The sequence below is a fragment of the Dasypus novemcinctus genome, chromosome 21 (genome assembly GCF_030445035.2).
Source record: "Dasypus novemcinctus isolate mDasNov1 chromosome 21, mDasNov1.1.hap2, whole genome shotgun sequence".
Lineage (NCBI taxonomy): Eukaryota > Metazoa > Chordata > Mammalia > Cingulata > Dasypodidae > Dasypus > Dasypus novemcinctus.
The window spans coordinates 81,129,591-81,156,432 of NC_080693.1; the positions used below are offsets into that span (position 1 = coordinate 81,129,591).

Consider the following 26,842-nt stretch of genomic DNA (forward strand, 5'->3'; position numbering starts at 1 on the left):
GAAGTAAGGATTTTCTTGCTGGAGAAAACAATCCTGATTCCTGTAAAGTGATATATAAATTGCAAGAACTGTAGCAAATCTGTATACCATACACATCTTTATATGTATGTATAAAATAAAGGTAAACCTTTATTTTATCAGAATACAGGACCGAGCCTCGGCATGGCAGTCGCGGGCATCTTGCTGGGCGATGGCGCTGCGTGGGGCCCGCGAGCAGCAGGGCCTACATGTCATAGAGCCTGAGCTGCTCCTGCACGTCGCCGTCCGACATCTCGCCGAACGTCTCCTTGTTTTCCTTCATGAGCTTGAAGATGGCAGCCAGCTGCTCTTTCTGAACTCTGTCAAGAAGAAAGGAGAGAGAGGAAAAAGCTGCTCCTCCCCGAGGCGGAGCCCCTGGGGACAGCCAGTTGAGCCTGATGCTCTGTTCTCAACACCACGTTTGCTTTTCAGATTAAGGAGAAAACGAAAATAAGACAGAACCCACTCAAAACAGAAGAGCTGGCTTGTTCTAGCAAATCTGACTTGAGGGTTCTAAAACCTGGGGAATCTAAGTCTCAGGTTACTCTGGAGGTTTGGGGACCCCAAGGTATCACTTAGGTTCTTTGAGCTTCATTTTCCCTTGAGCCTCAGTTAACGCTGACCGCATACCTCACAGTGAGGTGACCAGAAAGAAGGCAGGTCCTTGAAGTGGCTTGAGACCCCATGAAGAAGTTATGTGGGAACAGCCCTATTTTGGAGGGATGAACAAGAGTAGGAGGAAAAACACCTGAGACTGGGAAACGGGGGAGAATACGGAGGCACACAGCGGGCACAGGAGGAATCCAGCCTGCCCAGACGAAGAGGTGACTAAGGGGACAGGGGCCCTGCCCTCACCAGATAACGGGCAGGCTGAAGATAAGGCTCTCTTATCTTTATGGGGCTCCACCTCAGCCATCTGGCTGGCACAGGGCAAGGCCCAGGAGCACAGTCACAGAGGGGTGGGGAGAGAATGTACAGCAAAACTGAGGGGACCGTATGTTGTTTGTTCCACTCCAGTGTCCTGTGTTTGTGATGTTTGCACATCATGGCCTGGCCCGGTTTCAGTTCTGGCTTCGGGGGCCCCTTGCCCACCCCACCTCCAGAGAGCGCCTACCCAAACCGCAGGCCTGCCCTTTGCGCCCCTCCTGCAGCCAGCCTCGTCCTGTCATTACGGGGCTGCCTCGTCGTGGGCTTTCCACGCAGCCCCCGGGCCTCTGTGGCACCCCCGGGCCAGCTCCCCCAACACCGCCTGGAGGGGTGGTCTCCAAATCTCTGACCGTTTGGCCTCAGGAAAGGAAGGGGGAGGGCTGGAATAACATTCCTTCTGCTAGTCGCCTGCCCACTCGCCCTGCAGGGGAAACGGGGCTTCTGCCCAGAGCAGCGTCCCGCACAGGGGTTCTTCGCCTTTTTTGTTCATGGTCCCCTTTGGCAGTCAGGTGAAAGCCAGGGACCCAGTGCCAAGTCCACACTATACTGTGCATTATTTAAATACATCACACCCTCACCAGCACGTCCCAAAGAACGACGTTTTCTTGCAATTCAGCTCCAGCTCACGGCCCGCTGGCTAAGGACCCCTGCTCTAGAAGCTGAAAGGCCACAGTGCCAATTACCCATTCCTCCTTGTGACCCTGGGGGACCATTTCCCCAGCTAGCTTCCTGCCTGGAGAAAGGAAGCCTGCGCTGTACTAGGCGCCCTGCCCCACGGGTGAGCCTGCGCTGAAGGGCGTGTGGGGTCCCCACCCGGGTGTCTGGGACCGCTCCCTCACTGAGCACGAAGCAGCTTGTGTTTCCTTGTTGGCTGTGGCAGTGGCATATTTTTACCAGCGTGGACCTGTGACTTTGTGTACCACTGGGGAGTATCAGACATCAAAATGAAAGAGAGCTCAAATGTGTAATGGATTCAAAAGAGGTTATTGGGAAAAAAAGCAAAACTGAAAACACACACAGTCGTCAGGAGCATCTACTCAGTTTATTGGACTGAACAAGGGCTGAAAACACAGGTCCAAGCCATCCGGAGTAGACAGAGCTTGGCGCCCAAGAGCCACGTTCCGAAAGCTTCCAGGCAGACCTAGACAACCATCCCTGGGGGCTGCCACCTACTTATTGGGTCAGGTGAGGCCCCGGCCTGGACAATACTGCTGCTGCCGCCGGAGACACACACGCGGGGCCCGACAGCACCGCTCTCCTAAGGACCCTGGACCTCAGGCCCTGGGCCCAGAGGAGCAGGTCGCTGGGAATGTAACCTTCCTGAGGGGCTGACCGTGGACATTTCCTGGCCTTCTGTTACATGGAAAAAAAGTTGCTATAGACGTACTGCTTAAAAAAAGGTCTTAACCAACAATCTAAGAACTGCAAATTAGTTTGGTATAAATACCATCAACAGATCCCAAGAAACTGATCCAGGTCTGATCTGATGATCTGGTAGAGTTCCAACTAATCTATGACACCTTCGAGGAAAAGGCAAGTCAAGAAACCTATTTTAAGTCAACACTAGTATTATTGCTTCTGCTAAAGCGAAGGTGGAGATTTGGCTGAGCTGGTGAGACATCCGTAAAAAGGCCTCCAAGCAACAAGAGGGCTGGATCCCAGACTCCTCTAAGGGAAAGGAGGGCAGCAGTCAAAGTCATGATCTGGCACTCGCCCTCGCTGCCCAGGACCTGATGTAGCACCCGACAGCCAGCCTGGGAGAGAGAGGAGGGGGCCCAGAGCAGCTCAAGGGCCCCCGACAGCGCGGCTGAGCGCGCCCCATTGGCCTGCCACGCCTCGGGGTCCCTGGTGGTTTGGCTTCAGGAGGGAATGGAAAGGGCTGGAAGGGGACTGTGGTCTGATTTGTAAAATGCTGACGTTGCTGATCCAGGCGTGAGGTGGAGAGCAAGGTGGAGGGGGAAGGGAAATCTAAATCCAGGGCCTGAGACAGTAAGTCTTAAGACCCCTGAGCACAGCTCGGGGAGCCGCCTCTAAGCAGGGCGGAGCCAAACGCGCGTTCCACGCTCCTGTTGGCCAAGGGAAATCCCGCGGGAGGGTCTCTATTTCGGTGGATTTACGGAGGCAGGAAGCATCCCTGAAACCTCCCAGGGCACAGTTTTATTTCTCAAGCTTTTACGATGTCAAAAGGAAAAGCCTTTAGGAGGAGGCTAAGGATAACTTCATTATTCTTCAGTTCTGCAAAGAGAAATAGGGAGAAAAAAATTTATTTTACTCATTCCACCTTTCTAATACCATGGGGGAGGAAATGGGGGTGAGGAGGAGAATGTTTGGGATTGCAGACAGCTGGTTTCTCCAACAAGTGGCAGTGTGCTTCTCATCACTTGCAGCAAGATGGTCCACTCCACAAAGCTGCCCACAGCTGGCCGAGCTCCCCTTGGTCCCCCACAGAACCTCGGCAGCCCCCCACCCTTATTTGGAGGCTACAAGGGATTTGAGGTGGCCAGGCAGGTGATGTACTGGGCGTGTCTGCCCTCCGGCTGTGTGGCTGTGCTGTCTCTATCACTCTGGGTCATTTCCTGTCCCCACCTGGCTGGGTTACGTCCCCTCTGGGGACTGGCACCCTACGATGCCTGCGCACCCACCTTTATAAGTGAATCAGCAGAAGACACGTTTCCAGCCCACGTGAGCCGTGAGAGAAGCGGGGAGATGTGATTTTGTCCTTCTGGTGCCCTCTTCTGGAGCATCAGTGTATTTCTAGTCAGTGCTGGAAAGCCCCACTGGCGTCTGCTTAGCGACGCCCGAGACCCAGGAAACCAGCAGGGCGCGGGGCAGCTCAGCTGCCCCGCGGCTGTGGCTTCCGGACAGCTGTTCTCCTGCCCTGTGATGCCATAAAAAAGACCCTCCGCTTGTGTCTTCTCCACGCCCACAAGTCAGGACAGTCCCTGTGGACCTTCAAAATGAAGGGCGTGTTGGGGCTCCAGGACCCCGCCCCACCAGTGCCAGCCAGCCTACAGCGGGGACGCCATGTTCTCTCTGGGACCGGAGGGTGGAAAGAATGATGGAGCACAAGGAGAGGAGTGGGTTGCGTGCCTTCTTCCTGCCAAACAATGGTGCCACCCAAGCCTTGCTGGCTTGCCTAGCTCCAGGGGAGAGGGACGCGGCCTGCTCTTGGGAACAGTTGGGGGCACCTCCCAGGGAAGCTGCGGTGGGAACCCAGGGACTCCCCTGCGAGGCAGAGCAATGCTGACGGGGCCGCGTGAGCCACAGGCACAGGCGGGAAGCGGGGCGGGGTCTTTCTTAAGCAGCAGCCTCTGGATTTACAAACCTTAGCACTTTGGGCTCCTTGGAATTTGATTTCTGAGCAGTTCCAAGGACGGGAGTGCTCACTTAAACACGTGGAGGAAATATTTGGGGCCTCTGACTTTCAGCCCTCATCCCTAATTGCCAAGCCCTGAAAACTTGCGAAATGAGGCTCCTGGGGAATGTAGAAACAAATATCCACTAAAGATGTAGGGGGAGCAGCTGCAGCTCAGGGGTTGAGCACCTGCCTCCCATGTACGAGGTCCTGGGTTCAATCCCCGGTACCTCCTATAAAAATAAAAATAATAAAGATGTAGGTTCCAGCTATGGACACACTGAACTGATAACTGTAAGGCCAGGAGGGTTGTGGCTTGCAACTTGTCTGGACACCTGAATGCCGGGAAGGGGACAGACGCAGGCACACAGTCTGGTCGGGAAGAATCTGACCAGGGAAGAAGAGAGCCCCTTCTTTCTGGTCCGTGATTTTAGCCATTACATGCATGTTACTTGGCAACCTGACGATGACAGCACAGCTCCCAGGCTGGGAGCAGAAGTGTCTTATCCCCGCCCACTCTTCTGTTCCTCTCGGGAACTATCGTGCTGGCAATGAAAAGCCAAAGCCAAACCTACCAGCCTCTGCAACCCCAAGCACCCCCGAGCAAGGACGGAAAGCAGCTGCGGGCAGCGGTGTGGCCCTGGGGAGGCCCCCGCGGTGCTGCGCAGGGCTGACCACATGCAGGGACGGGAGCAAGCAGGCACTGGCACAAGCAAGGGGAACACACATCCACATGTCACAGAGCCCCGGGGAGCATGCTGGGGAGGGGGGCGTGAAGGCCCCACCGCCACCCCACGAGGACGGCGGTGGAGGCCACGACGTCCCCCAGTCCCTCCTTATCAACTTGGGCACAGCCAGATGGTCAAGCACACAGACGGCTCCCACCGAGGAGCGGGGGGCACTGAGGAGGACCCCTGAAGATGCAGCAGGAAAGGCCTTCTGGGCAACAGAGGGTCTGCGCTCCTCGAAAACGACAGGGAAGGGGCCTTCCCGCCCTGCTGCCAGGGTCCCTGCTCTGAAGGCTGGGAGACCGTGGGGTCTGACCCCGTCCGAGGCCCCGGCCCCGGCCCTTCCTGCGGCTCTGCTCCAACAGGCCCTGCCATGCCCACCACCCCTGCAGGTAGAGCAGGGCCGGGCTCCACGGGCCCTCCGGGGGCAGGTCTGCCAGCCCTCCCCGTCTAAGCCAGGGCTGCAGACTTCTCTTCTAAGGGCCAAGCCGGTCCAGAGTGGAGGCTTTGTGGGTCCCACGTCCCTGCTGCTGCCCCTCAGCTGTCACTGTAGTGCCAGAGCAGCCACAACAGTACGTCACCGCATGAGCAGAGCTGCGTCCCAGGAACACCAGACTGGCAAAACCAGGCGGCAGGGCAGGCTGGGTCCACGGGCCGTAGCGCGCCAACCCCCCTCTAAGCGTGGAGACCTGCCGGGCCCCTCTGCCCTGTGCGTTCACTGAGCGGCCGCCTCTTCCCTGGGGAAGCTGAAAGCACCGTCAGCTGGGCAACAAGCTGGCACCCCCTGGGCCCCGGGGACGGCAGTTCTTCCCAGGGCTCGCAAGGGGGCATCAGCACCCCAGCCAGCTGGCCTCCTAGGACCTTGTGCCAGGGAAAGGGGCCAGTTCCTCGGGCTCAGGTGGGATGGAGATGAGTTAACTGGTGATGGGGGTGAGCGAGGGGAGGCGTAGAGCACATCAGGGAGACAGTGTGGGGAAGCACGGCTCGTCTGAGAGGTCAGTCTCCTTACCAAAAGGATTTGCAAGAATATTGGTGGCTCAGGACCTAAGGAACTTGCTACAGGGAAGTGAGGTCAGAGGTCAGCTCAATCCTGAAATGTAAAGGCAGCAAAGCTGGTCACACAGACGGCGTCAGCACCCGAGGAGTGGGGAGGGCCTTTCTCTCCGCTGTGCCAGTGGGGCCCCACCCCACCCCACCCCACCCCGTGGGGACAAGAGCCCTCCTGGGGGCGGTTCAGAAAAATGGATGACAGCTGCAGGAGGGGACATGGATTCTGGGTGTCTCGGATTTTGAGGCTCTTTGCGTGGCTCGATAAGCACCACCAGAATAACTAACTGAACAAGAACCCCGAAAACTTAAGATGGAAGGTGGGGTCGGCAGGGGCAGAGACTGTGGGCACCAAGTTACGAGAGCGCCTCCGGGCTCTGCCTTCTGAAATCACCTTCTACCCCTCGCTGGGCCTGGAGCGCCGGCTTGCGCCACCGAGGGAGGATCACCGCGGGCCCCCTGGGGGAGGACGGCTATCGACAGCCTCTTCTCTAGTGGGACCCCAGCTCTGGCCGGGCAGACCAGCCTGGCAGGCGGGCAGGGCCTGGGCTCCGGCTTGCACAGCCCTTCCTTTCCCATGGCCTTCCTGGGCTGTCCCACCCCTTCCAGCATGTTCCCCTGCCAGGGTGGCTGGATGTGTCGTGGGAAGCCGCCGGCCGTGCTGCGGATTTCTGGCCCTGGAGGACAGACCGGCCCCAAAATGGAGCAGCTGAGCAGCTGCAGTCGCCTTTGGAAGCTCCGCGGAGCAGAACAGATAAGAAATTACACCACAGGCGCTGGGCGAGGAGGGGACGGAGGGCTGGGGGCCGCTGCCAACGGGCTGAGCAGGGAGAATCGCGCTTTGTCCTCCGGTGATAAATTGGTTTTGTCATGAACTCCGGGTAAGTGAGCAGCTGGCTGCGCTCCAGGCCCATCCCTGGCGTCTCCCTTTTTAGTTCAGGCCGGGGGTGTGGGGAGTCTGCCCCTAGGGGGCGGTCACGGGGGTGTCTGACCAGGACAGAGTAACTAACTGCACAAGAACCCCAAAAGCTCAAGCGGGAGGGAGGTGAGTGGGGGCAGACGCCCACACACAGAGCTCCTGGGAGCCTTACGGAGGAAGGGGGGCCCGACCCCAGAACGGGGGGGGTGGGGGGTGGGGGGTGGGTGTGAGCGCTGCGCACCTGCGCTCCTCCTCCAGCTCCTCCTGGGTCATCATCTTCTGGTACTGGTTTCCCCTCAGCTTCCCAGGGCTGTACTGGAAGAAGGGCCTCTCTCCTAGAAGGGCAGACGGGGAAGCGTGGGCAGAGGTTCAGGCTCCAGGCCCGCACAAGCTCGGAGCCCCTGTCCCCTTGTTCGAGGCAGGAGGGCCCGCCCCCCGCGCCCGCTGGCCCCCGAGGAGCCCAGGTCTGCAGGGCCGTTTCCTTCTCCCCTCGCAGGTCCGCCTCGCGCACCCTCTGCTAGTACCTCGCGTCCTCGCGGCTGGCCCCCAACACGGCACGCCCAGAGGAAAACGAGGCCGGCCCAGAAGCCCGCCCTCCTCACGCCCCCCAACGGCGCGGCGCTGCCCCCACAGCGCCAGCCAGGCCGGCCAGGCCCCCCCCCCCCCCCGCAGCCTCTCCTGCCCTCCTCGGGCGCTCCGGGGCCGTGGGCGGCAGCCGAGCCCAGGCCGAGGCCCAGGAAGCAGGCGGGGCCGCGCGGCAGGCGACGCCCCTCCCCGGTCCCAGGCCACCCTCCCGCCGCCTCCTCCGGCCTCTCTGGGCCTGGGAGACAGGCCCCGCGGTCCAGAAATCCGCAGGGACGGGCGCCTCGTGCCGAGCGCCACGCCAGCCGGCCCCTTCCCTCCACTCCCTTCCCCAGTTACCAGGAATCTGAAAAAACACGGCTGGGGGGGCGGGGAGGCGGGCGTCCCACATCAGCCTGAAGTTGTCTTCAAAGCCGGACTTGCCAGCGCCCCGAGAGCTGGCCCAGCAGCTACCCCCACCCCCACGGGCAGGCGGCGAGGGCTGCGGAGGACCTACCGGAGCCGCAGCAGAGAAGCAGGGGCGTGGGACAGAGGGAACGCACGTGCTGGCAGAGGCGAGCAGGTGCGCAGGGCAAGGGCAAGGGCAGAACAGGACACTGGGGCCGCCGGAGGCAGAGCCTTACGGGGTCCTTTAACCAGCAGGTGTAGGGTGGAGCTCTGAGCAGCCCTGGGACCCAGCCGGGCCAGGGTGACAGGCCCTTATCTAATCTCCACTACCCAGTGAAGAAGTGGGGCAAACCACCTCCTGTCTGCAGGCCACTCTTTTCAGTTGCCGCTCTCTGTCCTTCTCTGTCCCTCCCGTGACAGATATCAGGATCTCAAACTCCTCCCTGTCAGCCTGCCCCCTTTTACCTCCTGGAACTGGCAGAGGTCAAGTCTACCAGACAGGCCAACGGGGGGCTGGGGGCAGCCCAGTGTTCAAGGGGAGGAAAAGGCCCCAGCCTCTGGATCAGAGGTTCTCTGCAGGCTGAAAGGAAGTAAGTTAGATGTAATTCAGAGCCCGCACATTATGCTGGGGGTGCTGTGTACTCCTCTTGTCCAGTCCTTGCTTGGAAGAGGAAAGCTGGCCTGCGTCCCTGTGCCGCGTCCTCCTGGGCGCCCTCGGCCTGGTGGGGCAGGTCCCCAATACCGCCTGGGGGCTCCCCTGCCCTCAGGAAGCAGCTGCCGCTCGTGTAGGCGGCTACTTTTGCTCTTTAGTCATTCAACCAATGTTTCTGGAGCACTGTTCTAGGTGCTGGGCAGAGAGCAGCGACTTCCAGGGAGCAAATACAAGTTCTAGTTCGCTGCTGTCACGAGTTCAGCTGAGGAGGAGCAGGGAGGGCAGGGAGGGGCTGCTGGAAGGGCTGACCCTGCGGCCAGGGGCTCTGAGGAGCTGCTGCCGAGTCTCCAGAAGTCAGGCGGGTCAAGGCCTCGGGGGTCTGGGGCGGGGGCAGAAGCAGAGGGCCAGGGTGTGAGGGTCAGCCAGGAGCTGGGGACATGGGGTCGTGGATGAGGGCAGGGGAGCGGGCTGGGGTGGGGGCTGGCCGGGGGAGGACGTGGGTGGCCATCACCCTGGGAGCCTGGAGGGGCAGGGCAAAGTCATCCCTCCCCGCTCGCCAGAACCCGGTGCCAGGAGCCGGCTCGCCCCCAGGCCTGCTCTGCCCGGAAGGCACCCAGGGCCCGGGGCCGGCAGCGACTCGGCCCGGGGTGGGGACGGGCTGCCTCGTGGCTGGGGGCCTCGTGGGGGTGACTGCGCCCTCATCCCGGCAGAAGGGAGGGGTCGTGCTCCGGGGATCGCCAAGCCCCAGCCCACATGGCCCCGGTGCCGCCGAATCAGCAGGGCTTGTACCCACCTCCCGCTTTTGAACCCCAAAGGGGAAATGACCACGAAAACCCAGGAATCTCAACGTGAAGGTCACGGTGTTTTCAGGAAAAGAAGGCCTAAACGCTTCTGCGCTTGGCACCACGCCACGCTTCGATTTGTGGGGCAGGGCTGATGTTTTCTCAGCCAGACGGAACAAAGGACTAGAAAAGCCTTCAACGTTGGCAGATGGGGTGTACCAGGGGCTGCAGTTTCCCTAGACTAGAGGGTTCCAGGGCGAGTCCCGGGGGCGAGGGCTGGGACGGGCCATCCTCCGCCGGGGGCCTGGTGCCCAGGGCTGTCACCTCCTCACCTCGCCACACTCATCAATCAGCGCCCGAGCCAGCTGCTCGCGGCGGAGGGAGGGCCGCCCGCCGGGCCAGACATCCTTCCTCCCCCTGCCCCTCACACCCGGCAGGAGGGCGGAGGGGGGAGTCCGGATGAGGAGGGGGGCCGGGTGGGCGGCTGCGCCCCAGGCCTGCGCTGACGAGCTCGGACCCTTCCCTGGCCTGCCAGGGGCCCCCGGCTGGCCTCGGCCTCGGCCGCTCCCGCCTCGCCAAGGGTCCGGCACCCTGGCAGCTGTCTCCGGTCCTCTGAGTCCCCACCTGGCAGGAACCACCGCCGCCCGGAGGGCCGACAGCGAGGGCCCTCCCTGGCGAGGGTCTGAGGCCATCGCCTGCCCCTGTCCCCCGCACAGGCCGGAAGGCTAGAAACGGAGAGCCCTGCCTGGCTGGGCCTCGGGAGGGAGCAGGGCGCCCCTGCCCCGGCCTCGGCTCCCGCATTCCTGCGGCCCTCTCTTTCCATCACTCCTGCCAGCTGCAGATTTAAAGGCACAGCGACAGTCCTGCTTCTTTAAAACGATGAAATATTTCAAACATACATGAAAGTACAAAAAAGAACATACACCATCCATGCACCTGCCTGTTGATTTAACCCATGTGGGCACTTTGCTATATTTGCTTCTGCTTTTTTTTTTTTTTTAAGAAATAAAGCGCGCTCTGTGCAGCAGCATCTATCTGTCGCAGGGCACGGCTTGGCCGGTCGATGTCCCTGAGCCACCCCTCTCAGGGCCTCCTGGGGTCCAGGGGCTGAGGGAGGTCGGACCATTAGCCAGAACTGCTCAGAAGCCAGGCACCCTCCCTCCTGGGCCCTCCAGGCTGCAGAGAGTGCAGGCAGCAGCCTGGAAGGACACTGGTCCCCATAAACCAGGGCAGCGATGTTAGGGAGAAGCGTCAAACGCGCGAAGCAGCGGCAGGAGGGGAGCGCGGAGGCGCCTCGGGATGCGCGCGTCAGGGCGCTGGAGGTGTCAGGACCCCCCGCTCCACTTATTGCCGAGATGGCCCACCCATGTTAGAGACAGCACCCACTTTACAGATGGAAAAGCCAAGACCGATGTGCGCAGCTGCAGGGAGAGGGGGCGAGGGGACACGCGGTGGTGGGGGGGTGGCGGCAGCAGGACTCACTTCTCAGCCCTCTCCCCAGTGCCCCCTCCACTCCGCTCCTCCCGCCTCCCAGGTCCCAGGGGACCACAGCACGGTCCCGCCTCCACAGCCAGACTCAGGGAAGCGCCCCTCTGCGAGGCCAGAGCCGGGTCCCACTCACCGTCGTCGTCCTCAGGTCCAGCTCGGGCTGGGTCCTTCTCACCGTCCGAGTCCAGCTCCTCTTCCTGCAAGACAAGGAGGGGTCAGCGTCCGGCACACGGTCAGCCACGGCCACCTCGACGTCCCCCTAGGTGTGGGAACCTCATCAAGCAAACCGCCCTGAAGCCCACTCTCGCGAGGCGCGAGGGACGTGGGGGAGAGCAGGGGCCTTGTGCACACGGGGGAGGGAGGGAAGAACAGAAGGAAGCGGGGAGGGGGCTGCGAAGGGCTGGCGGGACCCAGGGTGCGGCGGGAGTGCAGTCCTTCGAGGGTGGGTGGGAGGAGTCATGGGGGGGCGGGCCAGGGTCAGACCAGGGGCCCTCCACGTGCAACAGCTGTGCAAACGCTGTCGGGGCCAGGAGACGACGAGAGCGAGCCCCAGGTGCCTCTGCACCTCGCGCCCATCACCTTTGCCAGGTGGGTGCTTCCCAAAGCCCTTGGACGGACCGAGGTGCCCACCCCCTGGCCGCAGAAGGACACGAGAAGAGCTGGCTGGGGTCTCCAGCCCCAGGCACCAGTGGCGGTGGGTCCTCTGCTTCTTCCAACGTCATTTACTGTTCCTCAACGATTTCAGATCATTTCTCCCAAACTGGAGCTCCACCTCCTTCATCCCTGGTTCTCCCACACAGAGATGTGATAAGCAGATGGTGGGAAGGAATGTTCCGGATGGCCTTGGTTGGAGGAAGGTGTGACTTCAGCCCTCAGGAATGCTAGCGGATGAGAGGAAGGGCTGGATCTGCTCCAGCTTTATGGGAACTGCCAGGCGTGGGGGCAGATGTGCCACCAAGGAGCCGTGGCTTGGAAGCCCAGGGGGCAAACATGAAACTGACGGCGAGTTTAAGAGATGGGAGCACAAATGCGAATGGGCAGCCACATGGCCGAGAAGGTGGCCCAGCAGACAAGTTCAAATGGGGCCTTGAGAACTCCCAGCAGCCCCGCCAGGGGCGGGAGCTCCAGGAGGGGCCCCAGGCAGGTCGGGGACCAAAACCGGGGGAGCCGGGCTGGGAGGCAGTGTCTACAGGCCCAACGGCAGGCCAGAGCGGCAAGCCAAGGACCCGGCGTTTCGAGGAGGGCCCCTCTTGACTTTACAAAATGCTCCCTGGAGGAGCTGGGGCGCAGGAGCTGGCTCCTCCCTGCTGAGCAACCTGGAAAGACTCAGCTCTATCCAAACGCCAGCGACGCTCCTCTGACCCCACCCATCAGTACGCAAGGCACGGGGTCTAGAGGCCCCCCCAAATCTTGCCCAGCAGAGCATTTGTGGCTGAGGTGGGTGGGCAAAGGAGACCCTGCCTCTGACTTGGCAAACCCACTTGTGGGCATCTGCTCGAGGCTGGGAGAATGTGTATCAGGATTACGGCAGAAGAAGTCAGCGGTGTGCAGTAGAGGGCAAGACAAAACCGGGAAGAGGCCAAATGCTTACCCGTAGGGGTAAACAGAGCAGAGTGAAGTCTAGCTGGTTAATATATTAACCACACTATTAACTGGCAGGGTCCGTGAGTCATGCAACACTGAGCTTTTAAAAGGAGCCATTGACACCTACCAATTTGAGAAGTGTGTCGAGATAAACTATACGGTGAAAGAAGTGAGCAGCAGCACGTGCAAGGAGTGCACACTTGTTGGTGTAAATGTTACAGTGGAAGTACACGTACGCTCATAAATGCAGAGAAAAGCTTTTCTGAAGAACACACAAGAAGCCATTGACAGTGGCTGCCTTTGGGGAGAGGAGCTAATGGAGGGGAGGCAGCCTCTTCATTTTACTCACTTCAGGGTAATTTGGATTTTCTAACAATATGCGCAGATTATTTGTTGTATTTGTATAAATATACATATATTTAAATATGAACACGGTTCTCTGAACAGTGAGGCTACAGGCTATTTTTTCCCCTTTATTTTCGTCTGTATTTTAAAAACAAGAGAGAAGATAGAGAAAGAACAGATGAAGCCCCATTAACCTATTCAGAGCTGGTACCCAGAAAAAAAGCCCAATATCGTGTCTGGGGAAGAAGTCAATTCTCTCCGTCTGTGTGAGGGACACAGAGATGAAAAGAGAAAAGCCACAAAATGAGCCACTGTCCTCCAGGAACTCACAGCCCAATGGGAAAGACATAAAAACAAGTCATCGCGATCGGGGTGAGAAACTCAAGAGCCGAGGCAGGCCTGTTTTCCCGAAGGGACCTGGCGTCAGCCAACACGGCCTCCCCCTCCTGGGAGAGGCTGGTACGTGTCAAGACAGTGTACACCTGACACGTTGCACACTGTGCCCGCGACCCACTGGAGCTCAGGAAATCAACCTAGTGGTTGCTACTCGTATTTTAAAAAAAAAAAAGCATAGCTTTAAGCTTTAGAAATATAAAGGCTACCAACTTAGAAAAATCAACATTAAATGGTTAACTATTTTTAAAATATTGATGTTTTTAATTCAAATTCAGCATAACCACCATCTTCTGCTATACACAAGTCTTGCAGATTTTCAAACTGAAAACACTGATAACCAGTACTTGAAAGGACTGCATTTTGTGAGTTCAGCCTTACAATCTAGAGAATGAGGATGTGATGCCTGCCAAGTATAAAATAAAGCTAAGGAAACAATCATTCAACTGATGTGTTTTGTAGGCTTGTAGCACTGATAGGTCTGAAGTTATTAAAACTTAAAACCACATGAAGATTTTGGGAATGCCCTGTGTATCCAAGAATTGAATTAAAGAGAAATAGTATTTTGTGTATGGTAGAGGTAAGTGTTATTTTAAAAAACTTTGGTTTCAGTTGTGTGAGTTTAATAATTGATGCTGTGATGGTTAATTTCATGTGTAACATGGCTAGGTTATGGTGTCCTGCTGTTAGTCAAGCTGGCGCTCAGCTGATGACTATTTCATAGATAGACTTGCATCTGTAATCAATTGATTGCATCTACAGCTGACTGCATCTACAATCAACAAAGGAGATTATCTTCAGCAATGTGGGGAGTCTCCTCATCCACTCAGTGGTGGTCTTAAAAGCCAGCACTGAGGAATTGAAAGATCAGAAAGAGGAATTTCTGCCTCAACCTCAGGCAGCCAGCTTTCCCTGGGGAATTCAACATTACCCTTCTCGGAGTTCCCAGCCTGCGGCCTGCCCTACAGAATTCAGACTTCCAGCCCTCACAGTCGCACAGGCCAGTTCCTCTTAAAGAATCTCTTTCACAGATATCTCTCCTGTCAGCTGTTTCTCTGGAGAAACCGAATACGGGTGCAATTTAAAATTTATTTTTTATTGTGACACTTCATTTGTAAAAGTTGGGAAACACTGCTGCGGTGGCCACTTCTACCCCCCACCCCTTCTTTCAGGAGATGCCCTTGAAACCTGTGGTTCCAGTGTGGGCTGCCAGTCCGTGCCATCAGGCCACCTGCTCCTTCCCACCACTCACCATGATGGCCCCTGCAGGGGCTTGAGACCCATGAGGCCAAGTCTGACCTCTGCTTGGGGGAAAAGGGGTCTCTGGTCCCAGAGCTGTAACCTCCCGGGGGGCCTGGAGCCGCCTGGGGTCTGGCCCTGGGGGGGAGGGGTCCGGTGGAGGCCCAGGCCCCCGGCTGAGAGGGTCCCTGAGGCCGCCACACCCGTGCCTTCTCCTTCACCGGAGTGACTCAGGCCCCATTCCTTGAATGCCGACCGGAGCTGAGCTTTGTCACCAGCAGGCAGAGGGCCCTGGCCACTGTGTCCTCTGTCATCCGGCTGCCGGTCACGTGCCATGTTCGGGCTTTGCAGGCCAGGAGCAGCCCCTGTTCTCCCAGGAGGGTGCTGCTCGGTGTCGCGGTTCACCCTGCAGCGTGTACAGCAGTCGGGCCGTGGAGTCGCCGAGTACTTTTTGGAGTGGTTGTCAAACTGTGTTCCATGGAGGTGCCTCAGGCCCTGGAGGAAGGCCAGAGACCGGGCTTCTACCAGGAAAAGCCTCCTGGTGGTTACCTGGGTCACTTAGGAAACATCTCAGGGAAGCTGTGGCAGTTTGATAATATTGATGAGTTCCAAAAAGAGATATTGATTATGCTTGTAAGCGGGTCTGTTCCTCTGGGCATGATACCCTTTGATTGATTAAGTCAAAGGCTTTTCGTTTACTTGATTAAATGAAGATTAGGGCTTTGAGTCAACCACGCCATTACGGTGTGCAGGGGTGAGTCCCCAGCCCCTTGGTGGGCTGATGAAACAGTTTCACACTGTAGTATCCACACAGAAGCAGAGACGTGAGAAAAGAGAGAAAGCCCCACGGACACGGAAGAGGATCGTGTGGCCCCAGGAAGAGGGATGAGCCATTTGCCTGACAGCTTATAGCTGACCTTGTGAAGACACCAGAGCAGCTGAGCCCGGAAAGAAAGCAGCCCCAGGAAGAAAGATGAGTCCTATGCCAGCCCACAGCTGAGATCAGAAGAAGCTGGACCCACGGAGCCTTAAGGGGAAGAAGGAAGGCTGAACCCTTGTAGACATCGCCCACCATCTTGCTTCAACACATGGAAATGGAGTTTGGTAAGGAAGTACCCTTGAGTTGGACTCTTTAGGGCCTTGTAAGTTTTTACCCCAAATAAATACCTTTTATGAAAACCAACAGATTTCTGGCACTTTGCATCAGCATGTCTTTAGCTAACTAATACAGAAGGCTTTCACGGTTTACGGCATTTTGCCATTATTTTATTAAAATGTGTAGACAACAGGAAAACAAAAGTGCTGATGTTAGAAATAAGAAGTGTAGATTTCAGAAACAGTGCAATTGAGACGAAGATGGAAATCCATGGAAAAGTGGTGACTCTTCAGCCTCAGTCCAACGTCCTTGGCTTCACCTTGGGCAATCGTGTGTGCAGTTGTGAAGCAAAGGAGCAAAGTGAAAATATGAACAGAATGCTAGAACTGCATCACCTCAGGGGATGTCTGCAAGAGAGCTGTTGGGAAGGATTCTACATCCTTACTTCCTTATGTGGTAAACCTTTAGTTCTCCTACTTCGGCATGTTCCGACTTTGCAGGTAAGTCTTCAGGAACACATCAGGCATCCAAGCATCACAGTGGGGGCCCCAAGGAAAGGGAGCTCAGCTCTGCCTGAGGGAACCTGGGAAGGCCTTGGAAGGGACAGGAATTCTGAGCTGGGTCTGAGATGCCACAAGTGTGCCAGGTAGGTGGGGAGTGCGGGGAGTCTCAGGTGGAGAGCACAGTTGAGAGAAGGTGTGGGGCAGGGGAGCCCAGTTTTTCCAGCGACTCCTCAGAGATGGGCATGGGTGCAGGTAGCAGAGCAGGTGACATGGAGTGGATGGAAGTGGGACCTGACCAGTACAGCTGCCTGGGCTGACCGTGCCAGTGCAGGGGGTGACAGACACACAGACAGAGATGGCAGGGAGCCAGGGCTTAGAGACAGCACTAAAGAGTTTCAGTTTGGTTCTTCAGATTGTGGAGAAACAGGATGAGATCTGCATTTTGGAGCAACATGCTGGAGAGGGGCAAGGTAAGAGGGTTAAAAGTTTAGGTGAGACGCTAAATGCCTGAACTCAGAGGCTGCAGGAAACTGGCTTTCAGCTCAGTGTTTGTTGAATGGATCAGTGAAGGTCTGGTTGCAGCTGGGCCAAGGTCATCTCTTCGGGTCCCTCGAAGCCAGGGCCGCAGGGCCACATAAGGCTGTGCTGCGGGCCCACTTTCAGGGGGACCGAAAGAAACTGGAGCAGAGCAGCTGCTCAGCGCAGACTGCAGACTCACAAAGGCTGGTCCCGTCGGATCCCTTGCCAACGCCCTTGGTCCCAGGAGTGTTCAGGCTGCCAGGGCTTCTAAGGGAAGTAAATCAAGTTCAAGAAAATCGTGGCTCCTGGAGCCCCTGGGATGGCTGGCGTCATCCTGGCTGGCCCCCAGCGCTGGCCTCCAGTCACCTGGCTGTCAGCGTTGTGTTACTGGACACCCAGCTGTAGCCACGAGTCCCAGGAGCATTTTCTAGTTCTGCTTTTCCCACCCCTGGAGCAGGATGGAGCAAAGGAACAGAGCCTCCTAACACCCTGGCTGTGCCAGGAGCCCAAGGCGGGGGCCCCCAGAGGCCAAGAGGCCTGCGGGGAGCAGGTGGCTCAGAGGGCCAGTGTCACGTCAGCCATGGGCCAGGGGATGGGCTTGCACCCTGCGGGCTGACTAGTCCCTGATGCAGGGGGAGACAGACAGACAGACAGGGATGGCAGAGAAAGATGGGCAAAGAGAAAAAGACAGAAGACAGAGGGAATGAGGGAGTGAGAAGGAGAGCAAGTGCCAGGGGGAGGAGCTGCCCAAATTGCCGCTCCCCCACCCCGGTCCTGCCTACAGGATCTGTGGCCCGTGACCAGCCCCCAGAGCTGTCCCCTCCTGGGTGGCTCCTCGAGGGAGGAGGGGAGGCTGTGCCTGGCTCCCCTGGGGCTGCTGTCCCTCCAGCCTGGCAGGGCAGAGATAATGAGGGGCCTGCACGTTCTCCCATTTGCTTCTCTGTAGCCGGGGTGGGGCCAAGTCAGGGCATCCCTGTCCCAGGTTTCCCAGAGGGCACCGGGCCGAGCTAGGCGCAGGGTCCGCTGGTCCAGCTCTCCCCGAGGCAGGAGCAAGAGGCGGGCCTGGCCTTGCCCTCCTCCCTCCTCCAGGATTCCCTTAGGGAGCAGGTTGCTCTTTCCCTCCAGAGCATGGGCTGCTGGGTGGGCAGAGCCCGTGGAGCGCAGGCGGGCAGGGGTCCTGCTGTTCTCCACACCCGGCACCCAGCTCAGCCGGCCTCGGGCCTTCCAAGGACAGCTCCGGGCCAGGCCTCCAGGCCGCCCTCTCAGCTCTGTCTGTGCAACTGATGAGGCGGGTCCCAGGGGACAAGGACTGGAGGCCAGGACGCAGCAACCCATCTTCTCCCAAATCGGACCCCGTGCAGCATGTCCGGTTTCCTCAGCGGGCACGGCCTCTTTGAGACTTCATTGTGTTGATTCAAATCTGGCTCCTCCTTTCCATTCCTGATGTCTGCACCCTCACAACGTCCCCCGAAAGGCTCCCGGATGCTCTCCTGCCACCGTCACCGAATGCCATCATGCCTGCACTTGCCAGCAAGTCATTCTGCTTGGAGAACATCCAAAAATGCTCCTCCTGCACAGAACCCGTAGCAATGCCAGCCTGTTGCCCACCATCCCTCCGCTAGGCTCTCCTGCTCTCCCACGGCCTGTCAGATTTGGGCAGGTTCACCACCCGAATGGACCCATGGGTCAGACAGAGATGTGCTCTGGTCCCCTGCCCCTTGGGTGCACTCGGAGGGGGGGGGACTACATCTAGAACTCAAGGTCATCCTTTGGGTCAGGGCCCCAGGCCTGTCATCTGCCCTTTGTGGCCTCCCTCTGTCTGGACGGCTGGCCCCCTGCGTCACAGGGCCTGCCTCAGCAGTTTGAACCTGCCCTCGGTCTGCAGAGCCCTGGGGCTCCGGCGGGACCTCGGGGGCCGCTGCCGGGGAAGAGGGGAAAAAGCGCGGGCACCAGACCCTGCTCAGGGCAGGTCTGCTTTGGTTTGGCTTTCTGTGTCGGGGTTCTATAGAAGATTTTTTTTTTTTAAGATTTATTTATTTATTTATCCCCCCCCCCCCCCCCCCCCCGTTGTCTGTTCTCTGTGTCTATTTGCTGCATGTTCTTCTTTGTCCGCTTCTGTTGCTGTCAGCGGCATGGGAATCCGTGTTTCTTTTTGTTGCGTCATCTTGCTGTGTCAGCTCTCTGTGTGTGCGGCATCATTCTTGGGCAGGCTGCACTTTCTTTCGCGCTGGGCGGCTCTCCTTACAGGGCGCACTCCTTGCGCGTGGGGCTCCCCTACACGGGGACACCCCTGCGTGGCGCAGGCACTCCTTGCGCGCATCAGCACTGCGCATGGGCCAGCTCCACACGGGTCAAGGAGGCCTGGGGTTTGAACTGCGGACCTCACATGTGGTAGATGGACGCGTTAACCACTGGGCCAAGTCCGCCACCATCCATATAAGATTTAAGAGGAAAAAAAGTACCCAGGGCTTTTAAAAATGTAAGAAAACCACTGATCTGATGAGGTTTCCACCCATTGCAAAAGTGCCGATAAAACCTGTGAGCAACTGCTTCTCCAGGCTCTGTGGGAGCACTCGAGTGCTGGGGCGCAATCCCTCCGAGGCAGCCTCTTATGGGACAGACTGCGCCTACCACCCAGCTCTCAGGCGCATCCTGCGGGCAGCCGGCTGCCCAGGCCGCGCCAGAGACCCGCGGGCGAGCCTACAAGGCAGGGGCCAACTGCGGCTCCTTTTCTTTATCTTGCCTTGCAGCTTATAGCTCGACAAGTGCTTATTGACTTATTGAGCACCAACTGTGTGCAGGGCCTGCAAGGACACTGTTCCCAGGAGCTGACATTCTACAGTGGCAGGCAACTAGATGATCTCAGACAGTATGAAGTGCTCTTAAGAAGCCAAATGTGGTCGAGCATGTGTACACGTGTGCGCCCGGCGGGCTGGGGGAGCAGCTGCACAGTCACTAAAATGGTCAAGGGCACAGAGGCTTGAGAGATGACAAGGAGCAACCTGGTGAGGATCTCAGCGAGGGAGGGTCTCCCAGGCAAGAATGGGAAGTGTGGGGTGCGGGCGCCGGGCAAGCCTGGTGTGTCTGAGCGCGGGGAGAGCACCTGCAGCTGCAGCGGAGGGACTGGGCGGAAGGGCTGGGAGAAGCCAGCGGTGGGTCGCGACCTGAGCCAGGTGTGTTTGGCTCTCCTGCTCGCAGCGAAAGCCACCAGAGGGCTCTGAGCAGGGGAGGGAAGGATGAGGTACGGTTTCTGCATTGTAAAGCGCACGCTGGCTGCGGGGTGGAGCCTGGCTGGGGCGGGGGGAGTGGGTGGGAAGCAGGAGGACCAGCTAGCAGGTTCCTGACCAGCTCGGGTAACTCCGAGGTTGTAGCCAGGCAGGTGGACAGAAGCGCCGGGACTGGGAATACAGTTTGGAGATGGAGCCGATGGGACTCGCTGATGGAGGGACGGCCGGTGGAAGAGGGAAGAATCCAAAACAGGGACAACACTCAGGCCGGGCCTGAGCAACTCTGAGTGGCAGGGGGCTCCAGATCAGGAAAAGGAGTTCCTCAGCACGTGGAGAGCACAGGTGTGTGTGTGGGAGGGGTGGTGGACAGAAATCCAGCAGCCTTATTAGACTGGCTGCTTTGAGGTGCTCACGAGACAACCAAGGGCCAACGTCCAGTGGGCAGCTGCCGGAGGAGACGGTGCTCAGGGCTGGCGAATCCACCAGTGGGTTCTGGAAGGCAGCAGTGCTGGCCCGGGGTCAGAAGTCTTGCAGTTAACATAAGGGGCAGCGAGCCAAGCAGGAGTACTGGGTAAGCAGCTGACTCAGGGAGACTGATGGCCATGGACTGATGACCGGGGGGGTGAGGAGTCAGCCTGTGCCGTGTTCAGATGTCCAGACCACCACGATTCCCACCTCGCAACCCAATCGAGGGCACACACTCAATCCTAAAGGAACCTTCCATTGCTCAGATGATCCCAGCACAACTGAGTCATTCCCTTCAGACCTGCAGTTGTGAGCACTGTTGCCAAAAAGAGAATTTAGAGGGCACCCAAAGCTTGGCAAAGCTGGCCCCCAACACCCTTGGGCAACAGACCACCCTCTATTTAACCCTTACCAGTCAGGGTGAGTTTGAATTCCTGTCTGTACATTTTAGGGCAAATAGAGAAGGTCTAGGACAGAAAAGAAAACTAAGGGATTAACACAAAATCATATCTAAGAGGGTAGAAGAAAATGAAATCACATTGCTGGGGAAAGGCTGAAGAATTCTGACCTCGACCAACATCAAGGATAATCAGAAGGCAGGTGGCCAGCTCTTCAAGACTGTCCGGGGGAAGCGGACTTGGCCCAGTGGTTAGGGCGTCCGCCTACCACATGGGAGGTCCCCGGTTCAAACCTGGGGCCTCCTTGACCCGTGTGGAGCTGGCCCATGTGCAGTGCTGATGCGTGCAAGGAATGCCCTGCCACGCAGGAGTGTCCCCCACGTAGGGGAGCTCCATGCACAAGGAGTGCGTCCCCTAAGGAGAGCCGCCCAGCACGAAAGAAAGTGCAGCCTGCCCAGGAATGGTGCTGCACACACGGAGAGCTGACAAGATGACGTAACAAAAAGAAACACAGATTCCCAGTGCCGCTGAAAAGGATAGAAGTGGTCACAGAACACACAGCGAATGGACACAGAGAGCAGACAACTGTGGGGGGTGGGGGTAGAAATGAACAAATCTTTTGGTGGGAGGAGCCTGTCCAGGAGACCTCAACAAGAACCACGTTTTAGACTTCACCAGGAACTACAGGACGGCTTGACCGCGGAGTAGGGTTTACTGCTTTCTTTAGTCAGATACCCCTGGGCTGGAGGTATTTTCTCTCCTTTGAGATTTACCTCAGATTTTGAGTCCACAGCAAAATAAGAATTTTGCCAGGAGCAAAACTATTAATACCAAGGCCACAGAATGAGGCCCCTAGTTGAGGATGTGTGTCCAGGGTGGCTGTAACCCAGCTCAGGTGTGGGCAGAGGGTTATAAATTGTGCAAGGACTCCTCAGGAGTTCTGACTTGAATATAGTTCGCAGCAGGACTGGAAAGGAGAGAATCATGGAGTGTTAGTTCTCTACAAGCTATCAGGTCCTTTCAGCTCTACCTTCTCAGACGAAGAAAACAGATGGGAAACCTGAGACCTCAAGGTTATGTGACATCCTCAAGTCATTGGGCTATTCAGAGGCAGAATCTGTAGAGAGTTCCATGAATTCTTGCCAGGGGTTTCCTTCGGGCCTCTTAATCTTGTGTTGCTGTTCTTTAGCCACTGGGTCCATGTGGACAAGAGAAAATGACCAAACTTCTGTCTCCTGATGGAAGGGGCCTTTTCAGCTTTTGGCCAAGCAGCAAAAGATGAGAACCTCCGCAACCACATCTAGCCCTACAAGAGAGGGTTCCTGTACCAGGTCAGCGAGTCCTGCTCAACTAGCTGCCCTTGACGGTGGCGAGCTGGGTGCGGCCGGCTCCGTTGTTGCAGAACTGCTCTGGCCGCCAGGGATCTGGCATTTCTCAGGCAGCCCGCCCACCAGTGTCCCAAGCTGGCCTCACTCCTCCCACGCTGTGGTTTGGGCTGACTGGGAAAGAGAAGAGCACGACACAAAAAGGAAAGCATCTACACGGCAGCCTGCTTAAGATTTTATTTCGAACTCTCCCAAGCTAGGTGGCTTTTTTCTTAGGACAATTTCTTTAAACATTTACTGCTTCTCACTAAGCAGGAAATTCTAACTGACAGCTAAATTTTCCGGGTGCCACCAAGGCTACTTCTCTCCGGAAGACAGAACAAAGCTTAGCTGCTAGGAAAGCCCCTGGACTTCTCTTTCACGTTAAAGAAAATTAAAGTATGAGCTTAACACAACTTTACAAAGGAACTCTCTTGAACTATTGAACATTGACTTCTATTTACAGCTCAGTTAATGCACATTTTTAAAATAACGATGAACACACTCTTTTGTGTACTCCTTTTTTCTCTCCCTTATTTTATACCAATTTGCTTAGTAGCAAGTGCAACGTCTTAATAAATGGGTCTTTGGATTATTTTCAGTTTTTATCCCCCTAGCAGATCACCAGCCCCCAAAATGATATAAACAATTGCCAAATAGCTCTTTGGCCCTGAGCTACCTGGCATCTATGCTTTTGGAAGAGAGCGGAAAGTGGGGCCACGGTGGCCTCACAAAAGGCAGGTGAAGGGGGGGGGTTCTACCTGCTCCTTGATCCTTCCAGTAAGGCCAGGGTCTCGGTGGCTTCTGTGGGGGACCACCCGTGCTGTGAGGCTGGTGTTGGACCTAACAGCCGGACCACTTTAGAGGGCCTATGCAGGGCCACACTGCACGGTAAGGACAGACGGACAGGGCTGTGCAGTCCAATGTGACCCTCTCTACCTGAGTGTCCTTTCTAGAGCAATTCCTACTGGGTTCCTTTTTTTTTCAACATTGTATTTCAAAAGTCCCAAGCCTATAGGAAAGTATGCCATGAACACCTTCACTTGCACTCACCAATGGTTCACATTTTGCTCTCGGGCATTCTCTCTCCACATATATACCTACCCTTCCCTGGAAATGTTGGAGTCACGTTTCAGTAGACATCTTCCTGACAACAAGGACAGTTTAGTATATAACCACAATCCTAGTATCACAGCCAAGAAATTTAGCGTTGACATGATAAAACTGTGTAATAAACCATCCATCTTTAAAATGTCCCCATTATCCCCCAAATGCCCTTTACAGCAACCCCCATCCCGATTCAGATTCAATCTGTGTCCTTTAGCCTAGAAGGGTCTCCCCACTGCCTTTGTTTCTCATGATGTCGGCCAGGTGCCTCATAAAGCCCCTACTTTGTGTCATTGTCCTTCTAGCCTCCAGCGCCAACGTGTCACACTCCTGGCCCAGATGGAGGGTGCCAGACCGATTTAATTCCAGGACTGTACAGATGACCCGGAGTCCTTCACCCCGACTGCTGATTGAGAATCCTGCCGCGCATCCTGGCTGGAAGCCACACTTCCTTGAAGTAGGAGGCACTGCCACCCTAACACCCAGCGCCGAGGGAGCGCTGCCTCCTGGCCTTAAAAGGGCCGGCCCTCGTCCAGAGCTGGGCGCACAGCTCTGCTGGGGTGGGTGCGCCTGCCGGGTTCCTCCTCGTCCTGCGCCCTCGCCGCCCCCCACGCCCTCCTCCCCGGGCAGGAAGGAGGAGTGGGTTTCATCCACCCTCCCGCCTCGCCGGGCCCCGGGGCCGCGCTCCTCTCCGCACCCCTCCACGCCCCCTGTCCTGCGCTGTGCTGGGGCGCGGGTGCCCCCACCCACGACCGCTCCCGCCGCGGGGCCTTCTCGGTAATCGGCTTTGTGAGGCCGACGCAGCTGGCCGCCCTCCCAGGCTCGGCGAGGACCGCAGGGGAAGCAGCGGTTACTGGGAGGCCAGGCGGCAGTGGGGAGGTGAGTTAAGCGGGCCCTACCCCCTCCTGCCTTCCAGGTTGCGAGCAGCTGGCGGCAGCCCCCGGGGGAGGTGCCGCGGCGCCCCCTGCTGCCCACACCCTGCCTGAGCTCTTCTCGCAGGGGTCCCTGGCCCGGGCCTCCAGCTCAGGAGGGCTCAGGAAGCCTCTGGCAATTTTATAACCAGAAGTCAACACTGGGGCCTGCTCGTGGAAACGCCTACATTTATTGCGAGGCACGTTTTCAGCTGCTTCTTCCTGGGGTAATCTCAGGCCTGGGCAGTGAAGGGGACAATGGCTACTACCCCTGCACCCCCCACAGCAGCTAATCCAGCAACCGCCCAGTGACCGCTTGTGCGTGGGCTGGGGACCTGGACCCAAGGGGAGGGCAAGCCCTCAGGGAGGACAGGGACTTCACCGCAATCCTCACGGCGGGTGGCTAATCCCACGACAGAGTCGTGGATGGAGAGCAGACCAGGTCCCAGATCACCCTCCCGACTGCTGCGTCCTGTGCGGAAGCTTCTGGGGGCAAACCTGGCCCGAGGAATCTGGAGGCATCCATTGCCCCCCGAAAGGTCACTGTACTAAACCCAGGGCGGCGGGTCTCCCAGAGGCAGAGACCTCAAACTCGTGGCCTCCTTTCAAGAAGCGGAGTTGGGACCGAGGGCCAGTCAAGTGCATTTTGCAAACGGCGTCCAGCACCTGCGGCCACTGGACAACTCCGGGACAAAGTGTGAGCTGAAGGCGCGAGGCTGGCAGCACTGGGCGGCCACCAAGGCGGGTGCGACCACGGGCCTCCCCGAGCAGGAGCTGCAGGGCCTGCGCCGGTCCTGCCTGGTGGAATCCCCTCTCATCACCCAGCCCGCCATCCACGTCAGGCCCAGCGCTGGGTTCCCGGGTGGGCGGGGGTCTGGCGCACTTCTGCCAGGAGAAGCGCCTCAGTCGCCGGCAGGGCCTCCTGCCCACCCAGGGCTTCCCACGTGTGAGGCCCGGCCCCCCGCTGAGGACACAGCGGGCATTCTGCGCACGGTGGGCAGCGCCCCGAAGCGCCTCGTCTGGCCCTCCCTGGCCCTCCCTTTCCTTCTGAACAAGGCACGGCAAGCGGACCGGGGACCGGCAGTGGTGGCCCGCGCGGGCCACCAGGGCTGAAATCCTGGGAAGGCGGGCTTCGTCCCGGCAGGCAGGCTTCCGCCCTAGAGAGGCCTCGAAGAAATGGGTGCAGCTGGCCTGGCGACGGCTGCCGGGCTGACCTGCCCTGGATAATCTGAGTGGAGACCGCATGGTGGGGACGGGGCTAAGGAAGGCCGGGAGAGGCGGGAGGGCGGGCTCGGGGTGCTGAGCGGCCGAGGAGGCCTGTGTTGGCCTCCAGCGGCCGGTCCCTGGTCCCCGGGCAGATGCGCCCAGCACATGGAAACAAGAGTCAAAATGACCGCCAGCGCGCGGACCTCGTCTCTCGTCCCCGGCCACCAGACACCCAGACTCCCGCGTCCCCCAGTATCGAGGCCACTCTCCTGGAAGGCCCTGAATGGCGCGCTGATTTGGGAGACGAGCGCGGGGAGGGGCGCGAGTGGGTTTGGAGCAAGAGTCCCAGCTGCGGCGGGTGCGGGTGCGGCCGGGGAGCGATGCTGCCGCGGGGCGTGGCGAGGGCCGCTGAGAAAGGACCCGAAGGCCCGCAAGCCCACCTCCGACGGGCTCGACGCTCGGCGACACTTTCCGGGGGTCCTCGTTTCCTGCCGACCGCGGTTCTCCGGGGGGCCCGTCTGGGGGTCGGCGGGCCAGAGGCCGGCCTGGCGGCGCGGGGGCCGCGGCCAGGGGTGCGGGGCCGGGGTGGGCCAGAGGCCGCCGCGGGCCCCGGTGGGTGGCGCTGACGGAGGGCCCCGGGGCGCGCTCCCTACCTGCCTCTCCTCGGGGGTCTCCTCCTGTGTCGGCGCCGGCGCCGCCGCGGGCTCCCCGGGCTCCTCGGGCGCGGCCGCCGGCTCCGGGGCGCCGGGCCCTGGCGGAGCGGGGGTCCCGCTGGCCTCGGCCGGGGGCGCGGGCTCCCGGGGAGCGCCGGCAGAGCCCGGGCTCCCGGCCACCCCGCGCCGCACCAGCAGCCAGGCGAGCAGCAGCGCCAGCGCGGTGGCCAGCGCGGGCAGCGCCGCCAGCAGCTCGGCCGGCGCCTCCATCGCGCCCGCGGCCGCCGAGTGCCCGCCGGCCGGCCGGGACCCCGGGGGAGCCGGGCGCCGCGCCCCGCCCCGGGGCGGAGCCCCCGCCGGCCCCGCCCCGAAACCCTCGGCCGGTGGGCGGCCACTCGGATCTGCCGGGACGGAACCCCCGGCCCCTGGGGAAGCGCCTGCAAGGCCGATCGGGGCCCACCCTCCCGGGCGGGCAGGACGCCTTGGGGCACACCTTGGCCCTCTGGGCCGGGGACCTTGGTGACAGCCACTCTGAACCTGTGTTGTTGCGGTGCTGAATTTCATCTGGGGAAATTTTGGAAATATTCAGGGGGTTTTGGGTCTGCTGAGACACATGGACCCAGGAAGTTGAGGTAAACGCTTCTATGTCTGGTGATCAGACAAAAGCCCAGTGGAGAGGCCATTTCTCGCCCTGGCCCTTTTTGTGGATGCCAAGAGCTGTTTTTCTTCCTTAGGGACATTTCCAGGTCCTGTGTGGCCAAGGCTGCACAGCGTGGCCCAGCAGCAGACTTCAACACAGCCTACTGGTTCCGCGTTCCTCTCGCCCCCCTCGCCCCACTCCTAGACTGGGTTCTGCGCTTTGGGACAGGACTGCTTCCTGACTTTTCTTCTTTGCATACATGTTGCAGAGAGAGGCATGAGGGAGGCAGTGCACTGTTCTTGCTCTT

General features: G+C 58.7%; 1 protein-coding gene across 2 annotated transcripts; it reads right to left on the minus strand.

Moving 5' to 3' along the window:
* Window positions 1–78: 78 nt before the first annotated feature.
* Window positions 79–26,173, minus strand: MXRA7 (matrix remodeling associated 7). Of its 2 annotated transcripts, XM_058284786.2 has the most exons (5): window positions 25,896–26,173; window positions 11,019–11,082; window positions 7,236–7,329; window positions 6,038–6,118; window positions 1,969–3,180 (listed from the first exon to the last, which is right to left on the minus strand). In XM_058284786.2, the coding sequence occupies exons 1-4, from the start codon at window positions 26,163–26,165 to the stop codon at window positions 6,085–6,087; spliced, it is 462 nt and encodes a 153-aa protein (XP_058140769.1). In that variant the 5' UTR covers window positions 26,166–26,173; the 3' UTR covers window positions 1,969–3,180; window positions 6,038–6,084. The 2 variants fall into 2 exon arrangements, with proteins under 2 accessions (XP_012379114.2, XP_058140769.1); XM_012523660.4 differs by lacking the exons at window positions 1,969–3,180; window positions 6,038–6,118 and adding an exon at window positions 79–338.
* Between the last annotated feature and the right edge of the window lie 669 nt (window positions 26,174–26,842).

Excerpts from the sequence above, each read along its gene's own strand:
- MXRA7 (XM_012523660.4), bottom strand. The coding sequence starts at position 26,165 with ATGGAGGCGCCGGCCGAGCTGCTGGCGGCGCTGCCCGCGCTGGCCACC. Across the intron at positions 11,083-25,895 it reads AGACCCCCGAGGAGAGGCAG|GAAGAGGAGCTGGACTCGGA; the intron begins GTAGGGAGCGCG and ends CTTGTCTTGCAG. Across the intron at positions 339-7,235 it reads GAGCTGGAGGAGGAGCGCAG|AGTTCAGAAAGAGCAGCTGG; the intron begins GTGCGCAGCGCT and ends TCTTCTTGACAG.